Raw genomic sequence first — 13,931 nt, 5'->3', positions numbered from 1 at the left:
TTCCATATGAACAATTTATTGAATAAATACATGCATCATAATGTAATTACATGAGCAAAAAAGGCAATCCGTACAAAACCGATTACCCTTTGTTCTCATTTCAATCTCACCATTTGCTGCAGCTCTGATACAGGATTCAAGACAGAAAATGAAAATTCTTTTAATCCAAATCCAAGTGATAGGCATGCTGATTTGAGTTTGGGTTATACCGCTGCTATAATTAAGAAAGCTGGCTTTCTTGTCAGTGAAGCAGAGTAATTCTAAAAACAGTTTCAACAGCAGAGAACATGTGTTGGTACATACAGGTAACAAAGCTTATTTTTAGCCATTTCTTAAACATCTTAGTATGTTCATATTTTAAGGCACAGGATAAACAAGAACTACATGAAAAGCTATCAGTTGATATTGAATATGTTGACTTGATAATGAGGTGCAATTTTTGCCCAGAGGAAAAACGATGTTTGTCCTTCCTACTTCCATATAAACGGCACAAGCAGAATTCCTAACTATGATACAGAGGTTTGTTTCCACTATCAAAAGAATCTATCTCATCTATGCAGTCATGTTCTGATCCAAATTCACTCAGGAGAACATTTCTAAAGAGTTTGGCATCCAGGACTGATTACAGTCAATGGGAATTACTCTTACTGAATTACAATGACAATTCAATCTCTTAATTGTAGACTCCTAAATGGGAACTGGGCTCTCTTAAGAACCTATCCCTAATTTTAGGTTGTGAGCTGTTTTGAAAACCTGTCCTATACACTTTATTCAAGTTACTCACTTTGTGCTATCATCTCACATTTACCCAAACACAGCATTTCCCCCCCGCCTTGAGACTTTAGAAGACAAAATGTCCCCTTTCTTGTCTAAGTGCAGAGTCTTCTAACATCCCCAGGCTTCACTTATGACTTGAAACACCGAGTCAGTCTAACAGCCCATTTGTTGGCTATGGATCAAACTCTGGGGAGTCACTGGCCAAGATGTACAGCAAAAGTCCTTCTACCTCAGGCTGAACCAAGGCAAAAGACAATTATGTTGAACTGCTGCACTTAGGCCTCCCTTATTTAGATCAGCTTTCGCTTTCTGCATTTTCATTGCATTAACAACAATTCTCTGTCTTCCCATTCTTAACATTTTAATGGAGAACTAGCAAAGAAAATGTGTCTTTCATAATATATTACATTTGATATGAACAGATGAGTGTGTATATACAGAGATATTCATACATTCCAATATAGAGTGAAGCCTTCAAAGGGAAATGTTTTCTTACAAAGAACCTCTCTCTATTGCCCAGTCCATCAGAAAGTGACAGCAGCAAAATTTACGATTTCTTTGCTAAAATTGTCTTGTATAAAATGTGGCAATAAGAAGGTCATCACTGTACAGAGGTGTATGTGTTCATGTCACACACATCTGTGACAAATGTTCATGTTAAACTGAATTTAGACAAACTGAAATGAGTCAATTCTTAAACCTGAAAAAGACAAAAAGCTACATCTATGGTAGGCACTTTGGTACATCTAGTAATGTAGGCATATTCTACATCTAGAATTAAGGTTCTGTCAGTAATCTTACAATAAAGCTAATTTCAGGAGTTTATTGTTTTTTAAATATTCTTTAAAATTCTTTCTTGGCTGAGAGATCATTCTAGCATCCTAGCTAAATAATATACTTTGTCTGTCTAATTGCATACTTATCCAAGAATGAGGGCGTTGGCTCTGAAAGAGCTGAACTGTTCTCTTGGATTCTTAATGCACATTTTTATAACAGTCTGAGAAAACTTACCAGAAAAAGAAAAATCAATTCTGAATACAAAAAAAAATTCCCCATAATTCATAAAATTAGAGTTATGAGCTCAGCTGTTTAGGCTGATACTCTCCCTTCAACTCTCAACTGTCTACTTTTATCAGTTTGTGCTAATTGTATCACTGCTCTAGTCTTGCAGCAGACTATGGCAATGCTTCAGTAAATGCCATTATTTCTCAAGAAACCTCTGTGGACCACTGAAGTGCATTTTTTCATGCACTAAACACTCAAAGTAGCAATGAACAACTGTAAAGACAGTCAGTGTCAACTCAGTTTCGCACTTTCTTACCTACTGTTTTTCCATTTTAGTATTAGAGAAGGTATAGCATGATATACTATTTAGCACAGCATCATATAATAAAAATAACGTCTTGTACATATGCCTACTATATGAACTTACATTGCAAGCTGATTTGTATACCTTTTAAATCAGTGAAACAAGGCAGTAAGGACAGTTCTAAGTGGTCAGAGATTTTTTGTTTATAATACAGAAAAATCCATGTCCTCATACCTTCAAAAGGTCACATGTCTATTACTAGAGAGTACAGGAATAAATAACAAAATCCAAGTGAACCTGTATAATAAAACTGTACTGTTTGTCATGTTTACTCCATTAAACAAAAACTCAGATTTAGAAACTGTGATTCATGGACCTCATCCTCTATTTATACAATATTTATAGAATTTTCATTTTTGTTTATAATATTCTATAGCATGATTTTCCAATAATACATTTATATATAAATATTAAAATGTTAATGTTTTGTACATTTTAAGCTAGCCACACTGGGCCAGAAACACAATAAAATAAAAATGTTTTTCTGCAGTTTGTTTTTGAAGAATATCACAAAATGATTAAGACCATTGTGCTGCAAAGACAAAAGAGATTCATCTGAAGAAATTAACATGCATTTAGAAGAAAATATCTATTATCCTTTATCTAATTTTCTTCGGAATTCAAACCAGCATGAAAGAATTATAAAAAAATAGTATATATTTACATGATACGGTATACCTTGGTGAGATATAAAACAAGGCAGGAAAACAGCAGAACATAATCTTTTCACTTTCTAATAGGTACAGCCATCATAAAGATCAATTTAAACACAAAAGGTTACTTTACTGTACTATTGCACATTACAGTAACACATAAAATTGTTTAGCAAATTAAAATACAAAGTTTAACAATGGGAAAGGCTATGTCTACATAAAATGACTGAGTGTTATAAAATTATTGGGGATGTCTTAAGAACTAAATCAGTAAAGCTATAAAAATAATATTGGTACATCTGTGAGAACAATGCTTTAAAAATATATAAAGGTTGGCAAAAGTATGCATGGGAAATTCCCAGTATCCATGGGCCTAACTTGCACCATGTGGCCTTGTACCATCTTCTGTTAAATCATACCTGAAAATGAAAAAAACAAAGGAATTTTTTTTTACATTTAGCATGTATTATTAAAACTATTATTAACACACCAGTTATTGATATATATAGTATTATTATTAATAAAGGAAATATTACACTTACCACTGGGTCCAGCCTTTAGCAAGTTCTTCAGATGCCAGAGGTATTAATAACTGTGGAAAGTTAAATTAGCAATCAATGCATTATGCGTGCCTTTCATTCTATGTCTTTTAAAGATCACATCTGACAATCCTCTAAACTACAGTATAAGTAATGCCATTAATAAACAATATATTTTACATCCTTGTCATCATAGCTATCTGCCCAACCTGTAGTAAAGTTTCAAGTTGCTGTTTTTGACCTAAAAATCTATACCCTTTAGCGATACAGTCCCAGAGCACCTCACAGGCTTAAATTCTGAACATGGTATATCTTGGCAATGGCAGTCAGCTGATGTGTTTATGCTAACAGCCTTCCTGGTAAACAGGAAAATTAAGAACACCGTTCGCCATGAACTGACCACGATTCTGATATCTCTCATCCTCTTTACAGAGCTCAAACATGGCAATTTGCAAGGTGTAGGAATTTACTATTCTATTCCTTTTTGCATGCTCCAAATCACATGTGTAGGAAAGAGACTGATTTAATGAGTGCCTATAGAACAGTGAAGTTGTAAACACAGTAGCTGGTTTTGGCATTAGGAACACCTCCAGTAGCAGTTCTTTCTCATGGATTTTACAGCCTGGAATTTTAATTACTAAACACACATCTATTCTGTGTACTTTTCTAAGTACTCTTGCTTGTCTTTCCAGTTTTGTCTGAACGTTTTCTGAGATATCACCTGTTTTCTACTGGCTATTTCCTTTCTCTGACTGTATGCTTAACAAGCCTGACGTGCAGGTTTCTTTTGTTACTGCGAGGATCAGAACTTACCGTTCTCTAGAAGAGATTTCTGCCTCATCTTTTGATGTCTGTCTCTGCAGTTTGTTCCTTCCCTTACTGAAGCTTGACATCTATGCCATCTATAATTTTTAAAAGCTTCGTACCCGAATCAGGTGCTTCAGTCAACACTAACGAGCTCATATCACAAGAGGGTTTTAGTCTTATATCATAGCATGCTGTATTAACAGAATTTGCTTGTTGTCAACTTACTTTGCCAAGCAGCCCTTTATCTTTGGACAAGAAACCACCACTGTTCTTCACTGCTACATCTAGTGTTCTTCTCTGTACTTCAGGCAGGGAAACACTGAAATCAAATCTGACAGGCAAAGTGATGCTTTAGAGAGAATTTTGTACCTGAAGTGCCAGTTCAGTTCCTACAGCTAAACAACGATTCAAATCATAACCAAACCATCCCCCCGCCCCAAACAAAAAATGGGGTCTGAGATAAATGAAGAAAAAATCCCAACGTTTTTGCCTAAATTTTTCTTCAATACTGTGATCAATATCAACATTAAATGTTTGAGACTTCTGTTACCTTTGGTCTTTAGAAGCCCCTGGTAAAACAAAACAAACAAACAAACAAAACCCAAACAAAATAAAACAAGGAAAAGGTCAGTCACTGACTCTACAGAGAAGAGAACAAGGAATCCTACTATCTTGACAGCTCAGTATGACTATTCTGCAAAAGGGAAAGACTGGTCAGCCTTACTGATCCTCAGTCCTCTAGAACCAGAGTTCCTTTTCTTTCCTGGCACAGCAAGGAAACTTTTAAGAAAGAATGCATTTTGTTTGCTAGATCTGAAACTTACAGAAAGTGAGGGCATGATTATACCATGATCTACATCTATTTGTCACTACAGTTCTTGAACAGCTTTATTGGTTTGCGATACATTTTACTTGGAAAGGCACAGTAAAACAAATCTATTACCTGGAATAAACAGGAGAGCGCTGCAGTACCAGGAAAACCTACCAGAGCCTCTGACTAATGATTTACAGATTTCCCTTGGACAGAATGGACTGAAGTGTTGTTTTCCCCAAATTAAGTTTCTGTCTGTAGAGAAAGATCTTCTTTATTGATAAGTGATGGGTCGGGGAGGAAGGGGTACACGAGTGAGGGAAACTACCATCAAAAAGCTGAGCGCAAAGATACGGATTTTTATGCAATATAATGTTGCACAAGCTTGCGCAACTTCCAACCTATGGGCCAGGATATAACCTACAAGGAAATCTCCTGACTCCCTGGATGCTGAGAAGTGCCACCAAGTAGATTGACTGAGCAATCTGATCACGCATAGACACGGGCTGGCCAGTCCTACCGAGGCGGCAGCATCTGTCTGGCAGGCAATCGGCCAGTCAGAATCGACGTGCTTCCTGGCAGGACGGGATGCCAATAGCACTGCCCAGCTAAAAGGCACTCATGTTCTGACCACCTGCCAGAAGAGCGCACACTGCTTCTTAGCCACCAGCACAAAGGGGATCTAACTGACATAGGATAAGGCAGAAAATAAGACAGAAGTGGCCGGTTACAGAGTAAGAAGGGCTATAGTGATAACAGGGAATAAAAGGATGGGAAGAGGTGTTATACCAGAAGAGAAAGGTATGATCAAGTCTGGTGGTGACAACTAGGAGTTTCAACAGGTCATCCATTCAGGTAAGGTGAGAAACCTTGATTTGACAGCTTTGTAATTACATGATATAAAACTACTACACATAGTTTAGAACATACATTTGATCAAAGACTGGGTTTAATGTCTTCTTTGATACATGTGTTTTTCTTCTTCCTGATCGTCTCTTATCAGGCAATAAATACATTCGCACATATGGATCGGATCCTTCTTCTGAAAATGCTATTAGATTTCTGTGACCAGTGAAAAACAAGGAAAAACACTCAGAAAATAAATAAGACATTGCTGAATATAAGTGCTTACACTACTATCACTTCATTTAGTACGTGAATCAGTTGTGGGATATCCTGAACAAAGTATGATGTGCAGGATAACAGCACATAGATGACAGCAGTGGAAAAGAAAAACTAAAAAAAATGCCTAGCAGTGACTTGTACGAGATCAGATAAATGGTGAGCAGACAGCAGAGGTGGGAATACAATGTTTCTTAAATTCCAATTCAAAGTTTAGATATGGCTTTCCAAAAATCATGTGGTTTTGTCATTCCATGAAAAATTCAGTCTCTTAGAGACAGCTTCGAGACACTGCTGATAAAAATCTACACGCCATTTTCATTTAAAAACTGACAGAGGCATAATAGACAAATACAAAATCACAGCAAAATCTTCAGCAAAGTTTTTACTGATTCTGAGTATAGCTCTGTATGTTTTTGTATTTACACATAATTACAATCAGTATGTTATTTTAAAAATAAGAAAGATCATCCAGACAACCAGTTTAAGAGCATAAGTCAAGATATGACAAAGTTTACAAAGAAATATGCACAGAAATGAAATTTCGTATTTTCTGCTCACCTGCAGGAGTGCACTACCACAATCAGTTTGTTTCTTTGTGAACTATGACGAATTGTTAGCTGAATCTGTCCTAATGGAGACTGCCCCAGAGTTGTTCCACTGCAGGAAAAAGTAGAACATTACGCTTAGTTTTTAAACTGCATATTTAAAGTAAGACCTAACTGAAATATATGCTGAGTAGTTTTCCATTTAACTGTTCACTAGACCAATGTGAAACAAGAGAGCACACACACAAGTTAGCACATGAGCATATCTTCATCGCTTTCTTGTACTTCATTCAGTTCCTTGTCCAATAGCTCTACTCTCCAAAATAAGCTAGGTATTCTTGTCAGTTCAGAGGTCAGCTGCTCTTCAGTACTTTGAAAACCATTATCAGTAAAGAACTTACCCTAAAATAAACATTAAAATAGTATCTAGGAAATTGGAAAGAATAATGGTGCAAACTGCAATGAAAACCTCAGTGATGGGCCACTCTTACCTACAGCCAGGAACCAATTAGAAGGCCAGCTCATTATTTTCTGAATTCTCCAACACAGAAACATAGATATTCTTGGAATCAAAATAGTGATAAACCCGCTTATTGTCTTAAAAGCTCAAATCACAGTATAAACACAGCCATTTTACTTTTCTGTAGCTCATGCCACATTGAAAATAAGATTAGAATCAATTTACACTTACAAATACAGGTCATGCTTAAATAAAAAGCAAGCACCATTTTTAAGAATTTCTGTTTTAAAAAATGACCAATATTTGCAGAGTTCCCTCATCTCTATGAAATGCTTATTTTAGTTTGTGTAAACTGACTACGAGTATTTTGTGTTTCGCACAGGACAGTACATGGCACACTTGGCATTTCTCAGCCACCTGAAGGGTATCTTAACTTCAAGGGAATATTTTGTGAATAGCTACTACAAAGTGATTGCTCCATTAAAATTCCCAAGACATTCACTTTGAAAACTAGAATGAAGCATAAACTACAATGAAGCATTTCAGCTCAGTATTTTCTTCGTTAAAATAAATAAATAAAAAAAATCAGAGCACCTAAAAACATGGCGCCTGCAATGAAGGACCTCCTTCTTAGCCATAGCTTTACCACTGTTATCAAATGAGAAAGTATGAAATTTGTGTATTAAATAAGGAGTAGTATTTCAACAATTATCATAATTAACAAAGTCTAACCCAGTTTTGGGCCAGAAGAGAGACTGACAAACTGAAGACAAGACAGCAGAGGACCATAAAGATAAATGGGGGACTGGAGCACATAAGCAGATGGTGAAGGAAGTGGGTTTGTACAAATTGAAGAGAAGCCAACAGCAGATTCAATTACAGTCTTTCACTACTTAAAACAGACATTATAGAGAAGACTGAGTCAGACTCCTCGTGGCTGTGCACAGTATGAGAACAAGAGACCAAAGTCAAGTTGCAGCAAGATAAATTCCAATTGGAAATAAAGAAAACACGTTTTCACAGTGGAGCGGTTAAGCACCGGAATTGCTGAGAAAGTTTTTAGAATCACCATCCTTGAAAATATTCAAAACTTGTTTGGACAAGGCCCAAGAAACCTGATCTAGCTTTGAATTGGGATTTGCTTTGAGCACAGGGTTGACCAACCTCCAGAGGTTCCTTCCAACCTATATTACTCCATTAATTCTATGAACTCTGACAGAGAAAAAGATGAATCAGTTCAATCCCTTACAAATAAAAAATTAAAATCTTTCTACTTAGCTTCACAGGGGAGCTACATGAATAGGGAATTAATGGTTTCCATTCTCCTATTCAGAGCAGAATGGCTGCTCAGCTATCTTTACTGGTAAGTATAGCTGCCCATTGAGGCAAGTAAAAAAAAAAAAAAAATTAGAGAATTTAAGAAAGCATGGCTGCAGCAATCCTCATTAATTGAACAGTAACTGACTATCCATTTAACATCCTTTATAGTCAACTATCCCTCGGAGTAATTTAAAAAGACCAGCTATATTCAGCTTTATTGGCTTAATATTAATGCCAATAGGATTCAATGGTGAAACAGGCAACTATTGCCATGAAAGTGATTAACGTTGTATCGAAAAATCCCTCTTGCCATCCCGCTCTTTTTAGCACTACACAGTATAGCTACGAGAACAAGGTGGACTTTATCTTGCAGGTCATTGCAATGGTAAGGTAATTTCTAATTGCAGAATCTGTCTAACTGAGGTACCAAGAGAAAGCAGAAAATCACAATGACTGATTTTCAAACGCCAGGCTCAAACTGCAACAGGAAAAAATATTACTGAAATGCAAACTAAGCACTCTTTCTCTCTTTGGCACTTTGACATTTTTTATAAATCAACTCAGATGTATTGCAAAAACAAGTAATTAACACCGTACTTTTCAAGCTGTCGTAGTCTTTGCCGTAGCTCCTGAGTGGCGATAGGCAGAGATATGTCTGAGGCTATGCTAGGAGTGGGTTCTTTGACTGAGAGGTGGCTGGGAGAGTAAGAGAAGTTAGAGGCATGAAGACTGGAGGAACTTCGGCTGAGATCTGTTGGCCACTGAGGGCTGGCATTGGGAGGCTGACTTTTTTCAGCTGTATCAGTCTTTTTATCACTATCAGTCACTGGGGAAGCTGGAACAGGTTTGTTTGAATCAGGTGGTGGCGAGACAGGAACCTGAGGCTTAAAAGATGATTTTCTTGCATCTTTGGAAAGAGATGGCCTTTTGACTTGGGCTGAGTGTTGATGATCTGGAGATCTTGCTTGCTTTTCAAGCGAAAGGACCTAGATACAGTAAAAAAATTATAATATTACTATTTTCCAGTATAAAAAGCAGGAACAAATTTGTTTCTACAAGAGTTCTACAGACACTAAGACAGGACCAAAAATATTCACACTTATATTCATTCACTCTACAATAGGAAACCTTTTGCACAGCAAAATACAGCTCCATCTTCTTTGTGGCAACTGCAGAAACTATAAACAATGTGAAATTCTCCATTCATTTAGAATTATTCTCCTCGTTATTCCCTTCCCATACTCTACACACTTCTGGTGCAAGTGCTATTTACTTTGCAGCTCTAGCCACCTGGAAAGCAAGGAAATGCTTTAGAACAGAACAAATAACAGAAGTTAACAGAAGTTTGACAGTGTTTGCAAAGAGATACACTACCCTATTAAACCAAATAATTTAGCTGGGGAAAAAGGCAAACCAATTTTGAGGTATGCAAGTTTCATCTTCAAAACTCCAGTGTCTTTGAAAGTTGGTCTCAATTTTTCTAGTACTATGAAGGCACTTCCTTTCCCTATAAACTTTATTCTTTTTAAACCATCAGAACCTCAGTTCCATTTCTATAAGACAAAGGTGATTTCACTGATCTCTAGCCTATTGAGTCATAAGAGACTTGAAGGAATTCAGATTCCAAACATGATTTCCGAACCTAAAACCATGGGAAACCTCACTCTTAATTAATGCAGCTGATTACTGTTCGGAGAATTTTCTGGTTTTGAAATAGAATGTATTTAAATTAGAGGTTCTCTCTGTGTACTTGATAGCACTGCCACAACTAAGGACACCTGGCATTGTGACACCCAAGGAAATGTAGTATCTTCTTCATAAAGCTAGAAGACCAGAAGTCACAATAGTCTTAAATATGCTTTCAGATATTTAAAATGGGAAAAAGTTTTAGAGTACCCTGAGTGCAATCTTCATGTTTATAGTGCTGTTTGGACCAGAGTTGCTCAGGTGGAACCGCTGATGCATAGTCAAATCTTCACTCTCCAGCAACTGGCTTAGAGGCAGTTTGAAGTTCCCCAAAGAACACTGGTGCTGTTCGTCCCTCACCTGAAGGAACACAGAAGCTAAGTCATTTTGCATCATCTGCTTTGTTAGAATTCAGAGAAAGAAAAGGAAATGACAGTTCTGTTTAAAAACAAAAAATCCAAACAATATTGAATGTAGTTTGTTCTTAAACCAAATTCCTCTGATCATAAGATTACTTCACACTGAAGAAGGAAATAGAAACTAGGCATTGAGTATATTTGCTTCATCCCTGTATTCTACAGCAAAAGCAAGACAGAAAACTAGCCATCACAGCTACACCTACCTGACCCTTGATCAACATAACTACATGGTTTCCAAACAGTCTGTGTGAAAATGAATTCCCACAACTGTTAGAGCAATAGTAACTAGGACAGTACTCATTTACACTCTTTAGTCTCTTTGAACTATGTAAATGACATTTCAGCAGTGTACAGGGATACAGTATTTGGATAAAGCAAAGACTTCCCTGGCATGAGAGAGGAAACAAATCAGCCATACATAACAGCAATTTCTGCTAGCAGTTAAGACTGTTAAGGTTCGAAACAGGTATCAAAATTTACTTTTTTTCCTTTTTTTTCAAGTAAGACAAGATCAACTGTGTTCTTCTGGTGAGAGCTTAGTTACAGTCTTTCTTCCTTTTAGCAGTAAATGCAAATAAACATTTCATAGCCTGGTCTTAAAAACCACTTTAAGTATAATTTTAATGGTGCTCACAATATATTCAGTCTCATTTCATAACAGCCTGTAATGTCTGAATGTTACAACTGAAATGTCTTAGAAAAGAAAGGTATCTAAGAGAATGAGACAACATACCTCAACTTCAAGGTCTTGTCTTTTGGGATTGTGTACAAAGAAAGTAAAGTTTTCCTCCCATACTGGTTCATTGGTCTTGTATCGAATCTAAAGTTAGAGAACAGGAAGCACAGAAATTATAAAACATTTTTGTTTAATAAAGCTGGTGTCAAGAGTTGAATACATTTTTCATTTTGGCTTTGCAAAATTAATGTCTGAAACCAGATATATTTAAACAAAGGCCAAGAAGGATCTACCCAAGGCATATGTAATATCACATATAAAATTTTACACAGGACATGTAATAGAATATGTTTTGCATCAAAGTTGCTGTATGTAAAGTAAAACTCCTGCTAAAGAACCTTTACTTCACACCAGCCTATGAACAAATGCAAGGTTTTCAGACTGGCACATTCTCTCTCTTCTCATACTGCTCTATAAGGGCTGAACTAATTCAGTGAAACTCCTAGAAACTAGTATTTTTCCTTCTAAACACAAAGTAGCCACGTGGAAGATTTCACTGCTAAATCTCAGTACTTTCAGCAAGCCATTAACTTGGTGGGGGAGACAGAAAAAAAGCTCTCATAAAAAAAGCTATCTCCAGAAACAAAGGACTGGAATCTCTATATCCATTCTCTAATAGCTATCAAAATTAAGACTGTATATAAGATCTAGTTTAGGCTTTGTGACAATTTTTGACAGGATAGGAAGAAGCCAAATTAGATGTCCTCTCCTTTTGGTTCACTGACACTTTTACTTTAAAAAAAAAACCAACAAAACACACCCATATTGCATAAATCTACCTATCTAGGTATCACTTCACTGTTGCTATATTATTTTAAAGAGCTGTTTGAATGCACAGAGGTTAGTTATGGACAAGATGACAGGTATGTTGAATGCCTTGGGTCAAAATCAGAGGGATCACCAGCAAGATCAACCTTATGACAGGCACCCGTTACAGACCACCTGATTAAGAGACAGATGATGCCTTCTTCAGATGACTCAAAGCTGTCTCAGGTCTGCAGAACCAGGTTCTCACTGAGAGCTTCAACTGCTCTAATGTCTTCTCGGAGAGCACCACAGTGGTGCACAAGCAGTTTAAGAGTTTGTGCTAGGTAAACACACACTGTTGTGTTACGGTTGTTCTCAGTCATTGGATGTGTTGATTAGGAGTGGTCGTGTTCTGAATCTCCTACTTACAAATAAGGAATATTGGTTTGCAGATGTGACTATCAACAGCAGCCTTGGCTACAGTGACCGTAAGATCACAGAGCTTAAGATCCTAAGGGGCTTGAGGAAAACTAATAACAGAATAAAAGCCTTGGACTTCAGAAAAGCAGATTTCAACTTGCTCTAGGAACTGTTAGAAAGGATTCCCTGAGTGTCTACCTTGGAGGGAAAGGAGCTCAGGAGTGCTACAGGACAGCCTTCTCAAAGCACAGAAGTGGTCCATACCTCAAAACAGAAAAAGCAGCAGACAAAATAACAAAGTAGCCTGGCTAAACTATAAGCTCCTGAGAGCTACACAGCACTTTGGCTAATCTAAGGCCCTACTTTAAACAGGAGGTTCAAGCAGATGATCTTCAGTGGCCCCTTTCGACCTGGGCATTTCTGTAACTCTGTGATTCTGTAAATTTTCAAATCTTGACCAGTATTTTGAAGCCTGTCATTTGGCCACACTGTTATTTGTATAATCACTACTGTAGGAACCCCAGTTGCAGATCAGAACCTACTGTGGAAGGACATCTGCAAATAGTTAAAAATCTGGTCTCTACTCACAGACAGTTTAAATGGAGTAACCACCCATTCAATCCTTGGCTTCTTGTTGGCAATTTCAGTTCTGGTGGTAACTTTTAGTGCAGTGGATATGCTCAGTGGCTTGAGAGCTAATGCCAAGCACAGAGAGTCACCAAATGTTTGCAGACAGAGCCAAGTATAAAGAGTAGGAACTTACCTTACTTTCCTGTGCCTTGTGTCCAACTGACAGCAAAACAAGTGGGTTGGGATTGCTGTTTAATTTCTTTCCTGACTGGTAAAGAAAAAGCAAAAACTTTGCCTTCAGAATAAAGCAAAACCTCTCTCCTCGGAAACTTAAATGTTTGCATCCTAAAATACAAATCATAGGCATTCTGCTATATGCTTATCTATTATTCTCAGTATTTTATTCGACAGGCTTGAATGGCAGACTGGCTAGTAACTCATGAACACGTTAACATGGAGGCATCCAACTACCCTAAATATGCTGAAGCAAAATGCTACAAATAAGAGGAGTTTTAGACTCCTTTCCGTTTTCTTTGAATGAAATTGGTAAGGTGCAAATTCTTATCCTTTAATGAACATTACAACCCCCAAAGCTAATGAAGCATAGTTAAAACTGCAAAATGAATATTGCATGCAGATGGGAGATATGGAAAAAGCACAAACTCAGGAAGCTTACTTTATTTACATTGCAGTGGTATTATTAAATTGGATGTAATATCGGAACATTGATATTCCCCCCTTTTCAGTTTGGGGAGAAAGAAGATGCACTATAATGTACCTGATGTATATTTCTACAGTTTACCAAATACTCTTTATTAGAGAATCAACCATCTGCCATATCTGAGCCTTGCTCACCAGGTGTATAGCATTACATCAAACTGTGAAAATAAACATCAGTTTAGAAACAAATTATATACACAAAGGAACATTCCTAACCACGTTTCTTT

The 13,931-nt window shown here is 36.9% G+C and overlaps 1 protein-coding gene across 3 annotated transcripts in view; it reads right to left on the bottom strand.

Moving 5' to 3' along the window:
- The window catches only part of ESYT2 (extended synaptotagmin 2), a 90,322-nt gene continuing 76,391 nt past the window's right edge, over positions 1–13,931 (bottom strand). For all 3 annotated transcript variants that reach the window (XM_087729921.1, XM_087729932.1, XM_087729943.1), the window contains 9 exons: positions 13,178–13,252; positions 11,245–11,331; positions 10,303–10,452; positions 9,004–9,392; positions 6,640–6,738; positions 5,887–6,018; positions 4,371–4,476; positions 3,342–3,391; positions 1–3,218 (listed from right to left, as the gene is read on the bottom strand). In XM_087729921.1, the coding sequence (XP_087586047.1) occupies positions 3,173–3,218; positions 3,342–3,391; positions 4,371–4,476; positions 5,887–6,018; positions 6,640–6,738; positions 9,004–9,392; positions 10,303–10,452; positions 11,245–11,331; positions 13,178–13,252 (1,134 nt within the window). In that variant the 3' untranslated portion in view covers positions 1–3,172. The remainder of the gene's footprint in view (positions 3,219–3,341; positions 3,392–4,370; positions 4,477–5,886; positions 6,019–6,639; positions 6,739–9,003; positions 9,393–10,302; positions 10,453–11,244; positions 11,332–13,177; positions 13,253–13,931) is intronic.

The sequence above is a fragment of the Nipponia nippon genome, unplaced genomic scaffold (genome assembly GCF_047370975.1).
Source record: "Nipponia nippon isolate SJK-2023a ecotype South Korea unplaced genomic scaffold, ASM4737097v1 scaffold_1, whole genome shotgun sequence".
Taxonomy (NCBI): Eukaryota; Metazoa; Chordata; class Aves; order Pelecaniformes; family Threskiornithidae; genus Nipponia; species Nipponia nippon.
This window is presented reverse-complemented; position numbering and strand designations above follow the sequence as displayed.